This window comes from Meleagris gallopavo, chromosome 20, assembly GCF_905368555.1.
Source record: "Meleagris gallopavo chromosome 20, MGAL_WU_HG_1.1, whole genome shotgun sequence".
Taxonomy (NCBI): Eukaryota; Metazoa; Chordata; class Aves; order Galliformes; family Phasianidae; genus Meleagris; species Meleagris gallopavo.
In genome coordinates, this window is record NC_139423.1 from 7,336,461 (window position 1) to 7,358,724 (window position 22,264).

A 22,264-nucleotide genomic window follows, 5' to 3' on the forward strand; every position below is an offset into this window, starting at 1 on the left:
CCTTCTGCTAAAGATAGTAATAGTTAACACTTTTCATCTTCAAAGAATTTTTCAAACATTACTAAATTAATATAATTAGTTAATGAAAGATGCAGTAATAAAAGCTACCATAATTACCTACAGTAGATTTAATTATCTCCTAGCTAATGCCCACAGAAGAAGGCTTCCACTTTACATCCTCAAAACATGTGCCAACAATAATTCTGAATATAAGGCCCCTCTAAGTGCCTTCTAAATTTAAATTACATCCATTGATGTGTTTTCTCTCCCCGATCATAAGAAGAAAACCTACCTCTGGAAGCGTAAAGAAAACTCTGTGAATGGTAATAAAAAATAAAGCAAATTTAGTTTCAGAAGTATATGTGGAGATGCTTTGCAATTATGTTGTAGAAATGCTCAGTGTTGAGCACCTTTCTCTCTTCATGCAGCTGTAGGTATGGGCTGTCTGGGAAGAACTTTGTACCATGTGGCCTCCCAATTTACAGTGTCAAACACAACCCTTAATTAAAGAAAGCAGGCCAAGTAACCCATTGGAATTACTGTTAGGCATTTATTTTCTAACTCACATTCTCTACTCACATTTTTTAAAGTAATTGTTATTTCTCTTCAAAATACTTGATGGAGACCAGCAAGTATGTCTGGGTTTATTCCTGCTAAGGGTAAATACTGAAACGTATCTGTGAAGATCACCAATATTGCTCCACCAATCAGAGCAAAAAAGCGTATTTTTAAGAAGCAAAACACTGATGTTGGAGCCAAATTGTTGGTGTATCATCAGTGCTTGCTGGTACTCAGCAGAGTTTGGTGCACTGCTCCATACCTCGCTGTGCTTGCTCCCCACGCTGCATTCCAGTGTGTTTGAAAATCTCTGTACTTGAGTCTTCTGAAGGTTTTGGTGGAAAGCAAGAGAAATCTGATGGCTTTAACCTAATACATATGTTTGCTGTTTGCATATGGAAAAATTCCTTTCTGGTGGGAACTTTTTCACTGTTGCTGCAACACACTATATATCCAAAAAGTCTCCTTTGATGTTGAACTATTGCTCCACTACTCATTATGCTACTGATTCAATATGAAAGGCAAAAATTCTGTGGTTTTTGTTAAAACAATAGCTTTGTTTTTGCAAACAAAGTTCTCCACAACCTATATGCAGGGAGCCAACATTGCTGCAACAGAAAAATAGAATCTATTATTTTGTACTGAAAATAGCTACAGCATTTAATAACTCAAATTATTTTTCCATCCTACAGGTAACATTACAATTGCTATTATGACTGTACAGAAAATTTATGCTTTATTGCTCCCCAGGAATAGAAATTAAAACACCATAAGCAATATTTAAACTTTCTTGAGCACATTCCTTCCAGGGACCTTCTAGCCTCCTACCATACGTTCAGCTTCATTAGGGTGAAGCTGCTAATAAGCGAATGGGAGAAGTGGGTGGAGAAGGGAGAAGTCCTGCAAAGACCGATTTGTCCACATCCTACTACACAACAGAGCTGCAGACCTGGGAGCCTTCATGCCTAGTGTATGATGTCAACCACTAAACACCATTTCATGAACAGTGAACGTGAATTACAACTTGGAATGAAAATGTAACTGTTAGCTCCTTGTAAAAAGTGTCCCCAAATGAGCTGGTTGACCATTTTCTACTAATTGTTATGAGAGAAAAAAAAAGTTCCTTTGTTTAGGAATCAGGTACAAGGTGTAATTTTCCAAGGCAAAGTCAGCAGCTCCCACTTGGAAGAACGTGAACTGCCATATACTGAAGAAATTTGGAAACGTGGCCCACTTTGCTGACACTTCAGAATGGGAGTGGAGATCTTGCAAAGCACAGCTGTAGGCTCTGCACATTTCGGCACGTCAAGCAGCCACTTCTAGTTTGTCTCCATTGCTTCTGTGCTTTGCCAGTAGGAGATGCCGTTGTGAAGTACAAGAAGTTCTTCCCTTGAGGTAGCGTGGGAAGAAAGAGAGGGGTTCAGGAAGGAAGAGAAAAATTTGGCTCCAGGAACAAAATTAAGCCTCTCTAGTAGCAGTGAAAAATTTTGCAAGTAGGTCACTTAACTACAAGAAGTGTCTATTCAAACATTTTTTCCCTGTGTGGTTGGGCCTAACGCTACACTGCTTTAATTTTTCATGATCTATTTGGAGGAGTTGACTGGCAGTGTATTTTAGACTTTGCCTGTTGAGCAGATCATTCACACAAGCTCCCGAGCAGTCCCTTAACACCCACCTAGATCTGGGAATTCTGGAGATTCCCAGAGTACTGTTAGTTCTGTCAACACGTGGATTCTTTCCTCTTCTGTTCCTTTAAGACATTGGTGTGTTTTTGTCATTTTCTGCAAATATTTTTGTAGCTGACCAAAATTTTTAGACCACTTTTCTGCAGTGTCCTCAGACGTACACCCCCTACACACTGACAGCACCAACAGAGCTATTTGTGGGCTTAAAATTAGGCAAGGACCAAAGCATTTTGCTGAGTCAGGACTTCACTGCATTGCACTATAAACAGAATTCATCTGAAATGCAAAGGATGTCATAGGGCACAGCAAGTCCAGCAAAGATAGCAGTTCAAGGAAAAGAGCAGGATGCGCTGTAAAGTTCAGCATTGTGTTCCAAGGAGCCAGGGAAGGAATTGTTTTGGCTTTGTTTTGAGTGGCACAGGTGACAGGAGAGGGGACGGAGGAGGCTCAGAGAGCAGCAGTAAACGCTTTCATTTGCTGTTCTCATGAACCACACAACCCAACGAGTGGTTGCCATGTGCAAGCATTGCTGTCTGTCCTCAGGTTGTTGCAGTGAAGTCATTAGGATAGTTGTCAGCTGGGACCTTTCCCATAGTGTTTACCAGGAGCCCTCTGTTCCTTTGGTCCTTCCCTGCAACCCCTCGGATCCATGGCACCTTTTCCCCTTTCCGCTCTCCGAGGTGCAGACAGAAACACCAACAGTTCACATACACTGATGGAACAAATCTTTTAAACCCAAAGATACCATGACATCTTAAGCATACGGTTATGAAGGAAAAGTTCAAAACTCCATTTTAAACCACTTATGAGGGGATTTACCAAGATTCTGCCTAATGTTCAGCTGACGCATTGTCAAAAAACATTCATCACAAATCTTTTGAAGTTTAGCTCCCCCCTTCGTTATTAAAACCGGAACTGCAAAGTTTGTTATCAGCCTCAGAGCACACAGAAAATACTTCAGGTACTTTTCATGTCAACCTTTCAGTCTGATTTGGAGACTATAAACCAAAAGGAAGCGTTCCCAATCAGGTCACTGCCTGACGAACGGCAGCGCGGAGCAGGCAGAGCTGCACCTCACTGAGCCCCCAGCAATTCTCATCTCATTTGCTTTTTATTAAAAACTCTGCAATAAAAGGCAATGGCACAGAGGAGTCTGCCACGCACTGAGCGAGTTTCCTGGGAAGACCTGATGCTGGCTTTTGTGTTTTCAGGCAACTCCTTGATTCTTTGATGGTATGTCATAAGAATGTCCAAAACGTCACATTGGTGGAGATGCTCTGCTAGTGAAAAATTGCTATTGTGGATACAAACGGACAAGTAAAACATCTGGTTTTGCTGCTCTCTCTATTCTTACCAACAGCTCCACAAAAACAAACATCAGGGGATCGAGCAGAATTTCCTGAACATCTGACTCCCAATAAAGCATATTTATCAATCAGCAGCTGAACAGGGCAATCTCCTCGCCGCCGGGCGCTCCGTTCCCAACCCCGTTTATCACCAAACTGCCACTTTAAGTGAGTGTCCTGAAATGTTACACCTGGAGACACAACTGGGGTCCCAGCGGACCCCTGGTGCTCTACAAAGGTCTCCTTCCAAACACATTCCTTGTCCCCCATGCACAAAAACCTGCTAACATAAACACTGGTAACGGGCTTTGCAAAACATTCTGCTATGCTCTCTTAAAAAGAAAATATGAAAGGCTCAGTTATTTCCAATCAACGGGCTAATCTGATTCCCGGCATGAACAAAAGAAAGCCATTCATGTTGTGCAATGAACTACCAGACTGCCTGATACTGCTGGAATTCTCCCCGCTATGGAAAATTATACACATCCCCGTATATACTCACACGCAGAAGAAAGCTAATAATGTCTTTACATCCTTCAAAGTAACCTTAATCAAAAATATTAACTCGCCAAGCAAAGCACTGCTTTGTGAACTGAGCAGGAGCTGGCCTGACGCCTGCATGCCTGCACACCCCATGCAGGCAAGGTGGGAAAGGCAGCATCTTCTCAGATTATGTTTCTAATTCAAAAACTGGAAGTTTCTGACTAGGGAGGACGTACCCTTGGAAACTTGGAAATTCCTTCATTCCAAGTCTTGAAAAGTTATTAATGACCTCCATCCCAATTGCATTTGCAACAAGACATGACAGTGCAATTGCTCACATTTAAATATATGAGGGAAAACTGAGCATTTCTGAAGCTGGATGTTTTTTTTAGTCTTGTTGAGATGAAGCTCATTTACTTAAAAAGAAAAAATGAAAAAGAACATCCTCTGCAGCTGGTCAAACAGATTACGAAACTCTAATCTCACCAGCCTGAGGAAAACAAAAACTGCTTTTCAAGTATTTATTTTACAGAGGGCTGACTTTATACTTTTAAAAGATGCATTAGTAGAACAGATCAGAACATCCCAGAATGTTTCTGATCTCGTTAATCATGTAATGTTATGACAGAGATGCGTGCTGTCATAATACCAATGATTCTAAACATCTCGAAAATCCTTTACACTCATCTTTTTTCCAAAGAATCAGACAGGGGTTAGATCTATCCCAGTTTCTTTGGAAGTTTTTCGTCCTCCATTTTAGAGCTCTGGAACATTTGCACTAAATATTTTAGATAGAAAAACACATATGCACACAGCAAAGAACAACGCCAGGCTCTACAACCCATTCAAATGTTTCTGCTAGCTTTCTATTTAAAGTATTTGACTCTATCTTTTGCACAACTCTTTTCTGGGAGCACCTAGAACTGTACTTCTTTAGCTCTAAAGTCATCTTTTTTGTTGAACTGGAATCACCGATAAAAAAATAAAGCATGAGGGCAGCTTAAACTCAGTGGCTGCACTTCCCTTAAAAGCAGTTGCTTGTCAGAGCTGTTTGGTCTATAAGAAAACGTGCAGAACGCGCTGTGGGCAGAGCAGACCCCTGGGCAGGAAGCTCTGCTGCAGCACTTACAACAGGACCCTGCAATCGATGCTTTGATGCTGATAATTTCACCGCTACCAGTGACAAATTAGATGCAATTTATATGCAAGTCAACTTGGAAGAGGGTGAGAAAGGGAAAAGACACGCCACAGCTATTTTTGACTTCAAGATATGTTCTTTGTTGAATGCCCAGAACTCTTATTGCAGTCATGACAAGGAAGATCTGATTTCTAGGGAGTTTTGATTTAGCTTCTTTTTCTTGTTTAAGTCTTTGATAACTATCACACCCTGTAGGACACTTCACTCATCACCCAGAAAGCTCTGAGCAAGGACAATATCCCAAGCCAATCTTCTCCTGGTTTTAGAAGTGCTGCTGTACAGGTAGGGAATGCTGCAGGAGCTCAGACGGCTGAGCGATGCTCCATCAGTGCAGAGCGAGAGCTGCCAAGCCTGCTTGGCAAGCCTACAAGCAAGGCAGGCTCTTTTCATTTTTCCATATTTTCTTTACGTGTAAGTAGTTCCAAATATTCTTATATAGATGACATTTTTAAAATGCAAAAGCATTAAAAATAACAGAAAACAGATAAAGTTCTGAAGCACCACCGGTTTCTCATTTGTGCTGTTACATACTAACGTCCCTCATTAGACCTGCATAGCAGAGCGAGCACAGCTTTCCAGCTACCTCAGGCACACTCAGAAAACTATTCCTTATCACACGAGACATAAACTGTGAGGAAAACAACACAGGACGTGGCATGGAAGAACTAAGAATTCCGATACTTTGGGATCTGATAAGGAGGCAGCAATAAGCTTGTCCTCTGCAGAGGAGGAGGCATGACAGCCTTCACACATATTGAGGGAGGCTGGATTATTAGACACAGGTGTTGGCAAATGAGTTCACAGCAGTGCCAAACCTGGTTTGGAAGCACATTTCATGTGGCTCAGGATGGAGAGGAGACTTGGTAGAGCATAGGAGAAAGGAAAAGGCACTATACACAGCATAAGCATCTGAAGGCAGACAGATGCCCCTAAAATAAATCATTATTAAATAAATCATATTCAAAATACGTATTTTAGATTTCTACTCTAAGCTACTTGCAGAAGTTTGACTTGGTCTGCAGGTATCTCACATTTGGTAGCCCAAATTTTTCTTTGTACAGTTTCACGTAGCCACTCCCACGTTTCCTGTAAGTAAACAAACTCCCTTTTCACGTTCAGCTTTCTCCCATTTGCACTCCCAAGCTCTCTCCCATAGCAAGCTGGGAGTGGAGCAGCAGTGCTGGGTGCAGGACAGGTGCTCATAGGCATCCTCCTGCCCAACCAAGCACATCCTCTCTGTGTCTCCTCCATTTTAGGCTCTGCTGGTGGAAAGGATGGGGAGTGAGAAGAGAATCACACAGATAACAGCAGTAAGAGGGTCGAGATGGAACACTGAAGACTACTTATGGGCACTCAGTGATGTAGAAAGTAGACAAGGCCTTCAGTTTTGAATCACAAATGACCTGAATGTGGCCCAGGATGCTTTCCTCCCTTTCTACACAGCAGGAGTTATTTCTTCCTGATATTCTAAAGAGAGATCAAATCCGGTGCGAAACTGAGCTGTGACTTGATGGAAGAACTCAAAAAAACAGAGTGAAAGGGTGCACTGAAGGTTTTGTCTTCTAAGGCTGACATGGACAAGTTTTGAAATGTAGATCTCATGCCATGCTGGGCCAGGAAAACGGCACATTCAGGGCATAGGCTTCCAGCACAAAACTACTCGCAAGGAGATGTGATGTGGGGCTCTCTTCACCTGCCAACAGAGCTGGCAGAAAACTAAACAGGTTCTGAAGAAGAGCTGCTGCTGGAGGCAAAGGAGGAACCACTACAAGAGTTGCCCTGACCTGTGAGGAACTGGCCTTTTTGCTTTGAACTTCAACAAATCTTAATGAATTCTTCATAATTGGCAATCTGCTCTTTTCACTGAGGATATAGCTCTCTTGAGGTGCCAAAGGTAGGAGACACATTAGAAATTCAAATTTGGGATTCTCACGATTGGTTGGCCAACGTTCATGAAGGCAGTTCCAGCAGGTACCTTTACCACTATTGTTTGGTTCCATTAACGGATTAGATCACTCACAAACACCACCAGTGCTGACCAATTTGGTTCTGTAATCATTAACACATTGACAGATGAAGTTATTGACTTTAGTGCCTTGAAAATCTGAACTAAAAGTAAGCAGAAACAGCTTTAGTAACAGAAGTAGTTAAAAAGTGGTTGTGTCAGAGGACTATGGGTTTTGTTGCGCTTGACGAATCTCTGCTTTACTCCTTTTCCAATCCTTTCTTATCTGGCAGTTGCATAGGGAACTTTTGCCAAGAAGCTCACTGAGAGTCCTAAGCTTATCCTGCAAGCAACACTCATTCCATATGCTTGAGAATAAACCTAATAGAACCCTGAAGAAGAAAACAGGTGAGTTCTTTAAGCTTCGTGAGGTGGTTTTCTCAGTGGAGGACCAAAGGCATTTGGAAGAGGTCAAAGACACAAGTCTAGAGATGAGTTTACGGAGAAGCTTCAGCCTTGAAGTTCCCAGTCTTCTCTGCAAGCTTCAGCATCAAATCTACAGCCTCCTTCATGCATGTTTGCAAGGGTTAACAAATAAAATACTGCACTGAATTCTATTAATAAATGAAGAGAATGAGCACAATGTAGGCAGTGCATGAAGCAGGGACAATACTCCACTCCTAGGGAAGGATCCCAAACCCCAATGCAAGATGGAGCATGTGCTCTAAATGCAGAATCCACATGCAAAAGGCTCAAAGAAGAATGCATCTTTTCAATGAAACTAACTTATTGTTTTGCCTTATGTTCTCGTACACTATACGAAGACATTGAGGCAGTCTCTTTGAAATGCAAGGCAGCAAGGTGAACCAGGTCTAAATGAAAGTGTTTACTGTATAAATTTTAATGAGAAAGAAGGCAAAATTTGATACAGAGAATTTTATTCAGTTTTGGGGCTCTAGTGCTATTTTGGCAGCCAATTGCACAAAAAATTTCCACTAAAGGACAGGTCAAATTTTCTTTAGGATGAAGGCATCCAAAAACTTATTGAAGTTGTTATACTAGTGCCTATGCATTCTTTAAGCAGATGAACTGCTTCATTTTGAATCCATGTCAAACCACAAGAACTGGCTGATAATAACATTCAATTAAAATGATCTGCATTTTTTTTTCTTTTTCCAGAAGAAAATTGGCTAGCTGCTCGAGTGTGCATTTCTATCAGGGCACAAAAGAGTGATTGATACAAGAAGGAAATGAGATAGGATTATATCTAGGATCAGAAGGGTCAAGTTTGGTGACAGTATTTTTAGGTCTAACCTCTTACACGAGTTCGTGAGATGAAAAAGCCACTTCTGCTCAGCTTGGAACTGTGAGAAAGTCAGAGCCAGAACTTGCAAATATAGAAGCCATGCTAATTAGACAGATGTTTTTAAAACCCCCAAACTTTACTCCCAATGCATATTTGTAGCTTTTGATGTACTTGGTGCTGCTTCACATCATGCAGGGCTGACTGAGAAGAGCAGAAGCTGCTCCCCTGCTAGGCTGTCTGGGTGAGTTTGCCATCTGATCTACTGAATACACAGATAAAAGTCCTCACCCACTTTTTTCTTTTTCAAGCACAGTACTGTAACTTGGTAAGTTCCTTTCTTCTCGACTCCACTGATGCAAGAAAGTGGCAGAAATATGGCAGCTTTGGCTGCTTTCCTTTAGTCTTCCTTTGTAATAATCCTTTACTGCTAAGGAAGCTAGGTATTTTCATTTGTAGGAAAAATATCGCTTTCTAGAAGATGCGCTATTTTCCAAAAATGGTGAGAGTGCTACTGACCCCTCGATTCCACTGCTGCCCTGCCCCTAAATACAGGCACTTCTCCCATGCAGCCTCAGATTCACCAGCTTTCTCTTGTAACTTTTAAGAAAGGCTCAACTACTGTGCAAAAAGTTGATAAGTTTAACAGGCACATTGCTGTTTTCCTGTGATCTGCCACTCCAAAGTGTTTGCAAGTCATTTTTAAAAATATGCTGATATGTGATCTGCTAAAGTTACAGAGCTGCATGTAAAAGTGGAGAGCCAGCAGAAAATTTTCAATGGAATCTGAAGATCTCTAAAGTCAATAATAATTTTGGCAAGAAGATTTTAACGTATAAGGCTGAAATCCTCGGTGGCTCTTCTCCTGCTGATATCCCTGGAGCAGCTAGCACCACATTTAGCACAGAAATGATAGCAAACTATATTAGAACATACAGTTTTGAAAGAAAAAAAAAAAAAAAAGAAAGTTTACACAAATACTAGAAATCGTGTCGGCATGCTTGAATAAGCTAATGCAATCTGCTGCTATTTTATCTCACTCCTGGGATCAGCCACACCATAAGAGAGATATCTTAGGGAAATACACGCTGATAAGTAGACTGGGTCCACATCCCCAGATCTCTGTTTGCCAAACCCTGCTATGCATGTTACTGTGCCAGGTTTTAAAACCTTTACTACAGAGTAATAAATGTTTGTGGACTATGGAAGGTTTGCTTTGAAGATGCCATTTTTCCCCAGCAATCTTTTGTTGGTTGAATATATAGTTCACACATATTGTGTTTCCACCTACACGGCTGGAGAAGCCCTGCAGTCAAGGCTGTTCCAGGAGCAGGGAAGGAGGCTGTGTTCCAGGAACTCACTGGAACTGGAACAAAGAACAGCCTTTGGAAAGTCTACACAGTCCTATGCACAGACTGCTTTGCAGATGCCCTGTGTTTGGAGGACGTTAGACACTTGTTTGTATCTTTATCTTTTTTATTTTTCCTCTCAGCGAAGTCCCAGGGATTTGAGCATGGGCTCATCTCCCACGCAGTGTGTCCCATAGCTTTGGATCTCTCCCCAGCTCTGCCTCTCTAAGCTCCGCTCTCTCCTCCTCATAAAAGTCCCTCTGCTTTTTGGAGAGTAAAGCATCTTTGAAAAGCAATAGCACAATAAACTGCAATTGTCGAGACAGCCTCAAAAAAGCTCATTTCCAATTTCTTACATTGCAGAGAAAAACCCTGTCTGCTCATCTTCATTACCAGCATAGGCTCACGTTGTCAGTATTTAATGCTCATCATTAAGAGTGCTTTCTCTGCATCCTTCTAATAGACAGGGACCCCACTCATGTTTTAACTCCAGTTCTGGCAGTTAAAAGCAGTGATTTTATGGGTTGTTTTGAAATCTTTCTTCCAAAGAAAAATTATAGTAGTCTACCTTGCTAGAAGAAACCGATAGCTTCACTACATGAGAGTTCATATTTTATCATGCATTTATGGCATCTTTAATTCTGTAATTTGGGGACTGACAGATGAAATGCAGCCTCCCTTTAGGGCTGAGAGAGAACAAAGAGCACTCAGGCAGCGGAGTTTCTTCTGCAGAGAAAGAAAAACACCGAGGACAACAATGAAAATGTAGGAAAAATCCAAACTTCTAAACCTGCCCAACAGAATTGGACTGCAGTTCAGAGACGAGGCAAGCACCGGTTCTAGGCTTTTATAAAACCTGTAAGTCTGATTTTGCTGTTGGCCATGGTAAGTTCTTCAATGTGTTGAGACATGAAAAGTGGAGAAAAATGCCAGAGTGCAAAGCTTGCTGCGGGAAAAAAAGATGACTCAATTCTTTGTCTCACAAAGCATGTCAAAGATATTATAAAGTACTTGCAGATGCTCAGCCACTCAGCTTGCCTGATTGGCTAAACATCTGAAACCCTGTAATTTTGAAGAGAAGGTACTGTGCCTCATACAATGAAATAATTTGTGGCAGCAGAAAAACAGATATGATTATGAAAAGGAGAGAGGACTTTTTAAAATGTTGGTTGCTATTAATAGCTGATTAACCATAACACAAAATAAGCCTTTTTTTTATTACCATTACCATTCATGATTGTGTTGATACAGCCTTTTTAAAGACAGCCATGTAAGGGAATCATGAGACAGAATGTAAGCAACAGCCAATAGGCTTGGGGCTAAACCCTCATTTCTCTTGCAGCATAAATTTGGGTCAAACTAATGTTCACATCAACAAAAACCAACAAGAAGGTACTTCTGAGCTTGGACCCCGTGTAAAAGAGAAATCTAAAGCAGAAACGCCCTGCAGATTTCATTTGCCTATCTGTTTGGAGTTCCCCTGCTGATCAAATGGGATATAGGAAATTAAGAGCAAGATAATGTTATTTGCACGGTAAATTTTCACGACTACTTTACAATGCTAAGGTACAAAAATTTCTATGTTGGCGCCTTGTAATTCCCCACTAATAAAGACACTGCAGAATTATGACTATTATTACAGACTAAAGCCAGCAACAAAGAAGTAGAGACCCATGAAGAATGACTAAATGTATTTAACATCAAGATAGTCCCTTAAAACTCTTTATTTCACCACACCAAATGGTTTAGGATGCAAATGCTTTGCCACAAAGGCAATTAGGGGGATTTGAGACCCCTCTGGAGAACTTGGTGACAAACACATCTCTGAAGATCCCCAACGACTGGCAGAATTTGGCATGTCTGTGGTCACGGAACCATCCCAAATTGCAATGCATGTTCTGACCAGATGTCTTGTACGACACGAGCCAGTGTCAGTTTCAACAGTGAAATGCTCATCTCCTTTTTACAGGCATTGATACGCTAAAAAATCATAGAAGGTAAGATAAACATTACAATAAGATTTACTAAAAAATAATGCATCTTACTGGCTAAAGCTCTTCGTGCAGCTATTCAACAGCAGTCTACATTATAAAAGCTACCATTAATGCACCAGTGTAAGGTGGAGAAGAGAGCAAGTCAAGACTCATTGCCAAAAAGTCACTGAAATAATACACCCTCACTTTAGCCGAAGTTTTAGGTTCTAGTTGTTAGCCTGCCGGGCTTTTTTTTCCTATTAATGCTTCCAGTGCTATCAGTTACACATGGCCAGAGCTTTCTGAGCAGCTAGTTAGTACAGTCCTTCTGCTGTACACACAAAGAAAATGCTGAACATGTAAATCACTCCCCCTTTATTTGCCACAGCTTGGAAACTTGTCAGAAGCTTTAACAAAAAAGTAAAGAGCGGAACTGGCTGGGCTCTCACAGGGGTCTGACCAGACTGCAAGTGTGCTGTTAGATGTGGCCTCACACTGGGCTCCCTCACTGCCAAGAGCCACTCCAACCACGCAGCACTGCAGTTCTCTTACTGCTTGGACCCTAATCCAACCCTAACCCTGTTACTGCTTGGATCCCGAGCTCCTTGCAGAAGGGATGGATGCACCCCTGACCAGAGCTCAGGAGCTGGAGGTAATTTCCAGCTCTGCCACAAACCCAGGCAGAGTGAAGGCTCTACACTGTGCTGTCTCATTTCTAAGACAGAACCAAAAATGCTTCTTTTCTGTACAGTACACCAGGTCTATTTACATTGCATGCTCTCTGATGCATCTTCTCCCTTCGGAAGCACTAATAAGACACCTAAAACGCTGACTGCTAGCTTTGCCTGGGACTTTAAAATCTAGAAACTGTAATTTTTCTTATTAAAAACATCATTGGGAAATACAAAGTAATTCCAGCGTTCCAAAAGGTACTTTCAGGACAACAGGCTAAACATTTCTGCAGGACTCCCATCACTCAGCTCATGTTCCCACAGTTCTGACATGCTTTTTCTTTTAATACCAAATATTATTTGTAATTACAAGTGGAATTTGCTAATAAACATGGCTGATATTAAAATATAACTAAAAGGAGTTTATTCAAAACATTTTTAAAAACATCGTTTCTTTCCTATACCGCGTTCAGAGGGATTTGCAAACACCACCAGTATATTTTGACAACTACTTTTTGGAAACAAAGATATCAGGTACCCTTGAAGAAATGTTCTGAATGCTTTAAACAACCCAAGGCTTAAAATTATTTGCTTTACTTTTAGCTGGAACCAAAGGTGAAAGGGAAGGGGGATTACAAGCGGGGTACCTCATACAGGGACAGTGACAGCAGAGTATTTTCTGATAACTGCACTCAGAAATGTCACCGTGTTGATAAAGCCTCAGCCAAGCGTTTGCACAGAGGAAATTATTTTCTTGCTCCAAGATAGGGCAGCATCTAACACATATATGATCCTGTTGAGAGTACTCAGTGCCCACATTAGTCTGGACAAGTTCAAACCAGAAGTTTTCTCCTTTGTGCTGCTATGGCTATAAGTCACACTTTTGATTTTTTCCCCTCAACATTTTAAAACATAACGAAGAAAAACAACTGTTCCAAACTTCTTCACTTGAAGAAGAACATTATTGTATGACATTCTTTCCTAGAAATCTTTTATGTTCTTTTTGTTAACAGAATTAATCTGATCATGATTTGGCTGATACACAAAGTGTTGAAATATATCATCTTCAAAACATGTTTTGCTAATGAAATTTTGGTGTTAATTCAGGGGATATAACAGAATTCTAGAATAAATAGTAAGAGCCAAATAACAAATGTGGTTCTTCTGGCAAAAAAGCATCATTCTCTTCCCTTTCTGTTGTGGGTTTGTCGCTGCATGCTCTCCATCATCCATTTCTTTCCACAAACTGCTTTTTGATGTGGAGTCCACACTTGGCCATCTAATTCTGCATTAAAACATTCTGACTGTTTTGCAGCTCTGCACCATTTTCAATCCCAGAATCCAAAAGAATTTCAGAAAAGAAAAAAAAAAAGAAAAAAAAAAAAAGAGGCTAGGGTTTCACAAATCACCTGCAGGTTTCTCTACAATGCAATCAGCTACATGCTAGAGCTGGATCCAGGCAGAAACCACTGCTAACAGCATCAGAACAGTTAGGTAAGCGTTCTGACCATTTGACAGTGCTGAGCTCTGGGCTGCTGTGGCTAGATTGCAATCAGAATGTAAGACAGCTAGTTTAAATTTAGCCTTAATAAGTTTACACAGCACTTACATCACCAACAGAACTCCCGCATAGACATTCTCAGGAGTTCAGCATCCAAAACCTTCCAAAATCCCTGCATAAAGCATCACAAACAGGTTAACAGACACTACAACTTATGAAGCTTTTCCAACCATCTGCAGGGCATTAATATAACTGTGCTCTCAACTAATCCAGTGGTTCCTAATCTTTGATGTGTAAGCACATTAGGGGAGCAGCATGGCACCGAGACCAGGTGAGCATTGCTGGCTTTGCCCCACACCAGGCCCACTGGAAAGTTCAAAGCCAAGAGATGTGCACAGCACGGAGCCGTGCTCCTGGGGCCATCCCCTGTCGTAATCCCTGCAGGCTCACATTCACCAGCAGAAGGAGGCAGCAATAGCAGTCACCTCATTGCTCAGCACTGTGTCAGATCACTGCAACTTGGATGCTTACTGCTGGATGTTGCAATTTGGTGGTATCCGAAGTGGATACCTCCTAAGCCACAAGAAAGGAAGTTCACCAGCCAAGCTTCTACCCTGACTGTATGAGTCTGACAGCACGAAGCTTGGCTTGCCCTAGGCCAGACAAATCACACTGCAATACAGAATGCCAAGTGCTTTAAGCATGTCTCAAACTGACCCAAATTGAGGCCATCTGAAGACTAAAAGTGTTGCTCAGATTGGGCTTTTAGGTTGTCAAAAGAAGCGAAATGTTCTTAAGTTTCTTTTATTCTTTTTTTGCTAATGCTTAAGATACTATTAAGAAAAATCAAGACTGAGGAGATGGATGCAATCATGAAATAATAAGGACTTAGAAAACTAGAAGAGAGTCAGGAATTTGCATTAACATCAAAATCATGTACAATGGCATCCACATCTGGATATCACTTTACTGACTAAACGTGGAACTTCTCTGAGAGCCAGTTGGTTTCTGTAAAAATATATTTCTCCCTTTGAAAAGAATAATAAGTGGAAGGCCTTACAGGAAGTCACCCAATACCGTATAAAGTATATTGCAATCTGTTCCTCAGTGTTAGCTTAAATCAACGTTATATTTAGCAATTGCCTGTTTTTCAGTGATAGTCTTTTCAATAGCTTGTATTAAGTCCTCTGTAAAGCTTATAACATATTAAGAATTGCTTTGTCTTTAAAATGTTTCTTCAATCAACTCTCATGGTCTTCAGCTTACCCTGGGATAGATTCCTTTCCCTATCCCCAGTACATCTAGGATTCCACTTCACCAGGAACAGTTTTTTTTGCCTCAGGCTAACATAAAGCAAAGTATTTCTGCATATGCTTGTCTAGAAAGTATGTGTGGTTCTTAAAAATACAAAGTGATTGAATATTAAAAACATCTCTTTACTTTTGTAGAAGTATATGCAGCAGTTCATCTTCCTAAGAATTTTCTGCTCAGATATCTGGCTTTCAATTCATTTCCAATAAATCAGTGGTTTCAAAGGAAGATTTTTTTCAACTACAACCTTAATGATACTGAACAAAAGTTCCAGATCTCTAAGTATAACATCTCCTGCAATTTCTTCCCCATGTTGACCAAATCTTAGAGAACACAACACCAGGGCCAAAAATTCACCAGGACACAGCTCAGCAACACCGTGCACAATTCCCCTTTGGTTTGTATGTATTTCATTATATTCTGAGTCATGATGTCTAAATTAAGTCTATAATGGCAGAAAACACATTTACACGGAGAAGGATTTCATAGAATCCATAACCATTAGTGTTCAAAAGCTGCTGTTACTAATAGCTGAATTGCTTCCATTAAAAGTAACTTTTGTGAATCTATAAATCCAGTAGTAGCACGAGCACCAGGTGTGAAGAAAAGAAGCTGCCAAGCAGTCTCAAACATGTTTTACAAAGCTATAACTTCTGAAGGTAGAATGCATGACAACTGGTGAATCTCAGTGTATTCCTGACTGGAATACATTGGAATACTGGAAGGATGCTCCACTGTCACAGTGCTTTTGTACACCCAGTTGGCCACTGGAATGCTGGGGAACTAATAATGCATGTTCATAAGTGGGATCATCCCAACTGTACTCCAAAATAATGGGACTTAACAGTATCCTATTTGCAGATCCCAAAGAAAATAAAACCTACCTCCATTGGTCCAACTTGGATAAAAAATTAAAACCAAGGGTTATATATGCATACCTTTGACAGAATAGACTAAAGAATGATCAGAAAGAAAATTCTGCTCCTCAAGATACACACACAAATGAAGAGAAAAACATCATTAAATAGTTCACGGTAAAAGGAAAAAAAGCACTCTCCAAATAATGAAATAGTAATGTCAACCTAATTTCATTATGCAAACCACTCAAATTTAGAAGACAACATTAATTGTAGCCTACGTGAACACCAGACAGTTCCAACATGTAAAATTGCCACCATTTCTTTTCAGCTCAAGAAGTCAGAAGAACTATAGGAGTTGTTTTTTCATGAGTTCCTAGATTTAACAGCATCATTCTTTGTTTGGCAAACGCCCTTACTAAGAAAAAAAGCATTTTCTCCTACTACACCATTTTTAATGAAGTGCTTTAGCTGTCAAGCCCAGCAGATTACAGCTTTTCAAAGAATCTTCCTTTGCTCTTTACTACTCTGAGAGGAAAGACATCTAAAAAGAGTCCTCTGCAGCTGACTGGAGGCAAGGTGTGTGAGCAGCAAGGAACACAGTCCGGACACTCACACCAGCAGTCCCTTAATGCTTCTGTAAAGAAGCTTATAAAGGGCCAGAGAATGCAACTCTGATGCAAAACAAAATATGGAGAAATGGTAATGATGATAATAACAAACTTGATTCCCCTCACAGTACTAAAAACATGCTTTCCTTCATTGTGTCCTTAATCGCAAACGCTGCCATCTTCTTGTGAAAACCAAAAGGAAGCTGCTGTGATGCACCATATGAACGTGCTGAAACCTGTTACAATACCTGAGTTAACATCAGGAGAAAAGGAAAGCTTCAAGCATTTGACTGAAGTGGATGGGTTAGACTTGCCAAACCCCAACTTCTGACCAAAGTCCAGTGAATGGAATCAGTCAGTGCCGTGTTAGCAGGAAAAGATACCTGCGTTCATCTGCCCACTGCAGAACAGTGCAGTTAATTACACCAACCCAGCTAGTGGCATCAGTGACTAAAATCCCCAGATTACCTTGATTGCTCTGTTATTATCTGTAATCAGCTGCTGCTTCTTATCTTCAAACTGTTGTACAACTTCCTGGAGCCGCTGTTCTGCAGCGAGCTGCTGCCGGCTGTTCTCTTCTGTCAGAGAGGAAATGGTTGTCTTAAGTTCAGCTATGATCTAAAAAGAAAACAGCATGCTAAATCTCTCTTCAATAACAGGCATGTACTTTGCATGTTTTTATGCTTGGTAAGAGCATGGCATTGGCATATTGCTGCACAAACCAAATATTCTCAATTAACACATTGCACACTGGCAAGCAGGAAATGTCATACAGAGGAAAGGAAGATAGTGAGGCTACAAATAACAAAAACTGCTGAACACAAAGTATTTGGAAGAGTTTTCCACTATGACATTCCAAAATATTTACTCATGAGAACAAAGCATATCTGTGATCTTCAAAATATAGGAAGTTTGCAGTTTTCCACTGCCCCGAAATGAGTGTGGAAAATTTGCAGGAAGATAATTGTGTTCATTTCCTACAGTTATACCTTCCAGCTCCATAGAGCCCACGTTCACCTCCTGGGATGAAATGCTGAATTTCATGGTGGCATTTCAGAGCTGCTGAATGCACTCTGCTCGGCAATGCAGCAGGACCTGATTGAACACCCAGGACCTTGCAGTACTCTTCTTACATCATTCACTCCCAATTTGTTGAAATGCACTTGTTTCACTATTTTCCTTTTTTAAATCACCGTGGAAAGTCATAACTACATCAGATCCTTCAGGCTTATTTACAGAATGTTATGCTGACAGGGAAGTCATCACTGCACCACATGGGAGAGCCACTGACTTTAATGTACGTATCCAGACTCAAGGTTCAACTGCTGGAGATGAGAACAGCTCCAAGACAGGCAGCCAGGGAGGGAACAGTGGGGCACTCAGATGAGTTTGCAGTGCTCCTCGTCGCCACAGAGCACTGAACTATACTAAGGCCACCATTATTTTGGAAGAAAAAAGCTGTTGCAAAACAACTACTAATGGGATGGAACTGATGTAATAAGTAATATTCCACAAGTGATGGTATTAGAACCATCAGGGAAGAGGAAAAGGATTTAAAACTTTAATTTATTTCTCTATGTCTTACTGGCCCTGAAGATCCTACAGAGCAAAGCAGATCCTGAGTAAAACGTACATGGATATCTCCTAGATTTATGTATATTTTGTTTTGTCACTTAAAAAAAAAAGATAAAATAACCCATTAATATAACAGAAGTGAAATTTGAAGTTTTTACTGGGCTGAGATGCTGGGCTAGCATAGGAATTCTAAAACACATGCTAGGGAATTTCAGCACGAATTGATGGAGAAAGATTTGCTTTATGCAGTGCTTTTCGGAGAAAAAAATCTGTTTACTTTGCATAAGCTTCAGAGGAAATTTCTTGAAATATCTTCTTTCTGTGGGTGTTAAAAGTGAATGCTCCAAGAGGCCACAGAGCATGAGATTAGACGGATGTTGTCAGCAACGTGACCACAAGAAAAGTTGCAATTGACCCATTATTAATACTGAGCAAAAAAAAGACTATGCTCAAGAAACACTAGGGATTTGATTCAAACCCACAAAAGTAAAGAAATTCAGACATGAGAGTAAAACGTCTTCATTGTGCCAAATAGCCCTGACATATGATGTATGTGTTGTGTCTGCCCCAGAAAGCACAGAGGAATGCCAGGTCTGGTTGCTGGGTCCATCTCTCCCCAATAAAGAGAACAGTGTGTGTTAGCTACAGCAATGCCTACCTTAAAAAAAAACATGCCTCCAAGTTTTTCCATTTTGAGACTACTCTACAGGCCAATAAATTTCAGTCTGACAAAATTTATTATGACATTTAGACTAGATATTTATTGCTTTGCACTGTGCTACATAGGTGTTCCCACTGTAACAATTAAAGCCATTTCTCTTGCCCCTTGTTTAAAAATTGAGATATGCTTGAATTAGTCCATCTGTCTTTAACAAATGGATCAAGACCCACTTTGTTCAGCCAGTATGTCTGGCACAGAGAAGCTGATAATGGTACAAAAGTGACAAACCAAAGGTAAATTCGAGTTAGCAATGACAAGGAACTCTTCCTTAAGGTCTGACACACATGATGTTACTTTTTGGGTTTCACAAATTTTCTGCTATTCAGACCCATCATTTCAAGTCTTATTCTTTCTAAAGCTTTACCAAAGGTAGCTGAAAAGTAGAAATCGAGAGCTTTACAAATTTTGAAGTGTTTTGCAAACTTTAGATTTTGCAATTTCTTCTCATTGTGTCATTGATCTCCTCTCTAGTTTGGAGGGTTCTAAACTCTTCTTTATAGTGCTTTTATTGATTTTAATAGAGGAGTAGACTGCTATTGCTACTGCTGAAAACGCCTTTGAAAGTAACAGGAAGGCACTGTGCTGAGGTTGGGAGGAATGAAAAGAATGACACCTCCATGTAAATCCTCGTGGCAATTTTCTTATTAAAAGATTAACTTCTGGTTGCATCTCCATCATTTTTCACAGTTCAGTACTGCCTGTCAATCAAACTGAAAGCTGAAATATTTAGAAATCATCCTGTCTTAGCTTTTTAAAGCATGTATGCAAATTCAGCACACATTTTCACCTTTCATGTTCTAAAGACTACACTAAAGAATGAAAAAAGTCAATGTAAAAACTGTTTGCTTTCAGGATACTGCATTCTCCCAAATGTTATTCTGGGCAAAAATGCTGAATTAGATTCACTGAATCGTTTGAGTTGGAAGGGCATCTAGTCCAACTGCTCTGCCACGAACAGGGACACCCACGGCTCTATCAGGCGCTCAGAGCCCATCCAGCCTGACCTGAGCGTCTCCAGGGATGGGCACCACCTCCTCTTTGGGCAGTGTGTGCCAGTGCCTCATCACCCTCAGAACAAAAATTGGGTAAGAGCAATACTAACCAGCAGAATGCCCATCTGGAACTGCAGCCCTAACATGGGCCTTGTGGGCAAAGCCCACCTGGTGACAAAGATACAGCTCTGGTATCTGCAGGGCTCTGGGCTCCATGGGCTGTGCTGCTTACAGGGGCTGCTGCTGGGGCTGCATTTCCCAGACAGAGGGCTCAATCCTCCGGGGGTTCTCAAAAGATGGAAGAAAACAAAAAATAAAATCTTTTACAGCGAGTTGTACGTCTCTGTCTTTTTCCTAAGGTTAAAATCTTAAGGACGACTCTGTATATTTGATTTGGGAAACGGTTACAGCTTCTCCTGATCATAAAGACCTACACTTAAGAGCAGAAGTAATTACACTTTTCATCAGGTCTCCAAATCAAATGAGCTCATGGGAAGCTCCTGTCTTCTCGTCACCTACCTGCGAGGACTTGGCCAGCTTCTGGCTGCACTCCTTCTCCATCTGCTTCAGTCGGCCGTTGGCCTGAAACACACACACACAGACAGAGGCACCCGATGAGCTGGGGTGAGCAGCGTGCTGCTGGCAGCCCCCCCGGGCACCGAGCCGCCGTGCCCATCACCAGCCGGGACCCACGCCAGCCCCACGCCCTTCTGCGGCAGCCAGCAAACCGCGAGGGCTCGCCTTTGATCTGGGGCCAGCTATTCATCGCTTGAAAGAGGGGAGAAATTGTACCTCTGCTGCCAATTATTAGAAAAACATAAAGAGTTCTGAGGATTAAAAAAAAAAAAAGGGGGAGAGAGAGAAGAGTGCGCATTCATGTGGCAAGGGGAGGAAGGAACACAGCCACCGGTTTATTGGGGTGATGCAACTGTAAAGGAAGGAAAGACGGAAGGAAAAAGCCCCAGCACAGGCTGTAGAGGGGTACAGCACCAAGCAGACTATGCGGGGCAGCCCAACATCATGGCTTCCTTTTCCCCAGTCCAGCTCCCCTGCTTTGTTCCAGGCTGTGATCAAACTGCATGTCAGCCCAAGTGGGCTCTCCTTGGCCACAGCTCCTTCCTGCTCCTGGCTTTTCTTTTTGTTGGATGGGGCCCTGGGCAGCCTGGGCTGGTATTAAATGGGGAGATTGGTGGCCCTGCCTGTGGCAGGGGGTTGGAGATTCATGATCCTTGAGCTCCCTTCCAACTCGGCCATTCTGTGATTCTGTGATTCACAGCTCAATGATTAAGAACAAAACCCACTGAAAACAAGGCACAGTGGAGTCCAGTAAGGATATGCTTCCTTACTTCTGGGGGAAAACAGCTTGTAAGGGTTTCCCTCAAATACTTTCTTTTCCATAATAATTAGATAACAATAAGTAAAACATATTTTCAGTTTAATTTCAGGACACAACTCTAATTCCCATTTCTCTTCCAAGGTCCCACTGCATCACAGCATCACATCACTGCCCTCCCATGAACTCCTCAGCGCTCTCATGTTCTTGGCTCTACAATCTGAGGAGAAATGCCTAAAGAAAACACTTTCTTAGGGGATGGAACATTGCGAAGCAGAGTTCTGAAACAAATTTAAGCTGATTAAGTTTTCAAAAACAAATGCGATCCCGTGTTCCAACCTTTGATCTGTCCCCTCCGTTTCATGTGCCAGCCCCATAGGTTGGGGACCACAGCCACCAAAGGGCCTCAAAGCCTCTCTGTCCCACATGGGTCGGTCCAGCTGTAAGGCTAAGCTTGGGTTCTGCAAGCATGAGGCCCTTTGGTCAAGCTAATGCTGATACTGATTTTAGTGGACTTTAAACGTAGAGGCTTAAAATTGCAGACAGTGTTTTCAAAGGGCTACAGGAGAGCATGACAAGGCTCAGATCCTCTGCATCATGCAGCTCCGTGGTGCAGCTTAGTGCAAGTCTATTACAGCCAGTTAAACATAATCTGTGAGTTTACACAATGCTGCAATTTAAGGCCTTGAATCCCTTCAAATTCTGAGATTATGAAACATATGGAAGTCTTCATATTTCATGCGTTAGTCAGTATTAATAAATGGTTAATCAAAATCAATTATTAAGTATTTCAAGAACACTTTTTTGTTGTTAGTTATTAGTAAGTTGTTGTTTTGTTAGTTAGTAAGTAGA

At 41.3% G+C, this 22,264-nt stretch overlaps 1 protein-coding gene across 5 annotated transcripts in view; it reads right to left on the reverse strand.

Moving 5' to 3' along the window:
- The window catches only part of CEP112 (centrosomal protein 112), a 143,495-nt gene that overhangs the window by 18,976 nt on the left and 102,255 nt on the right, over nucleotides 1-22,264 (reverse strand). For 4 of the 5 annotated variants that reach the window (XM_085239898.1, XM_085239900.1, XM_085239902.1 and 1 more), the window contains 2 exons: nucleotides 20,599-20,661; nucleotides 17,260-17,409 (listed from right to left, as the gene is read on the reverse strand). In XM_085239898.1, coding sequence (XP_085096024.1) covers nucleotides 17,260-17,409; nucleotides 20,599-20,661 — 213 coding nt within the window. The remainder of the gene's footprint in view (nucleotides 1-17,259; nucleotides 17,410-20,598; nucleotides 20,662-22,264) is intronic. The other variant, XR_014887391.1, reaches the window with a different exon arrangement.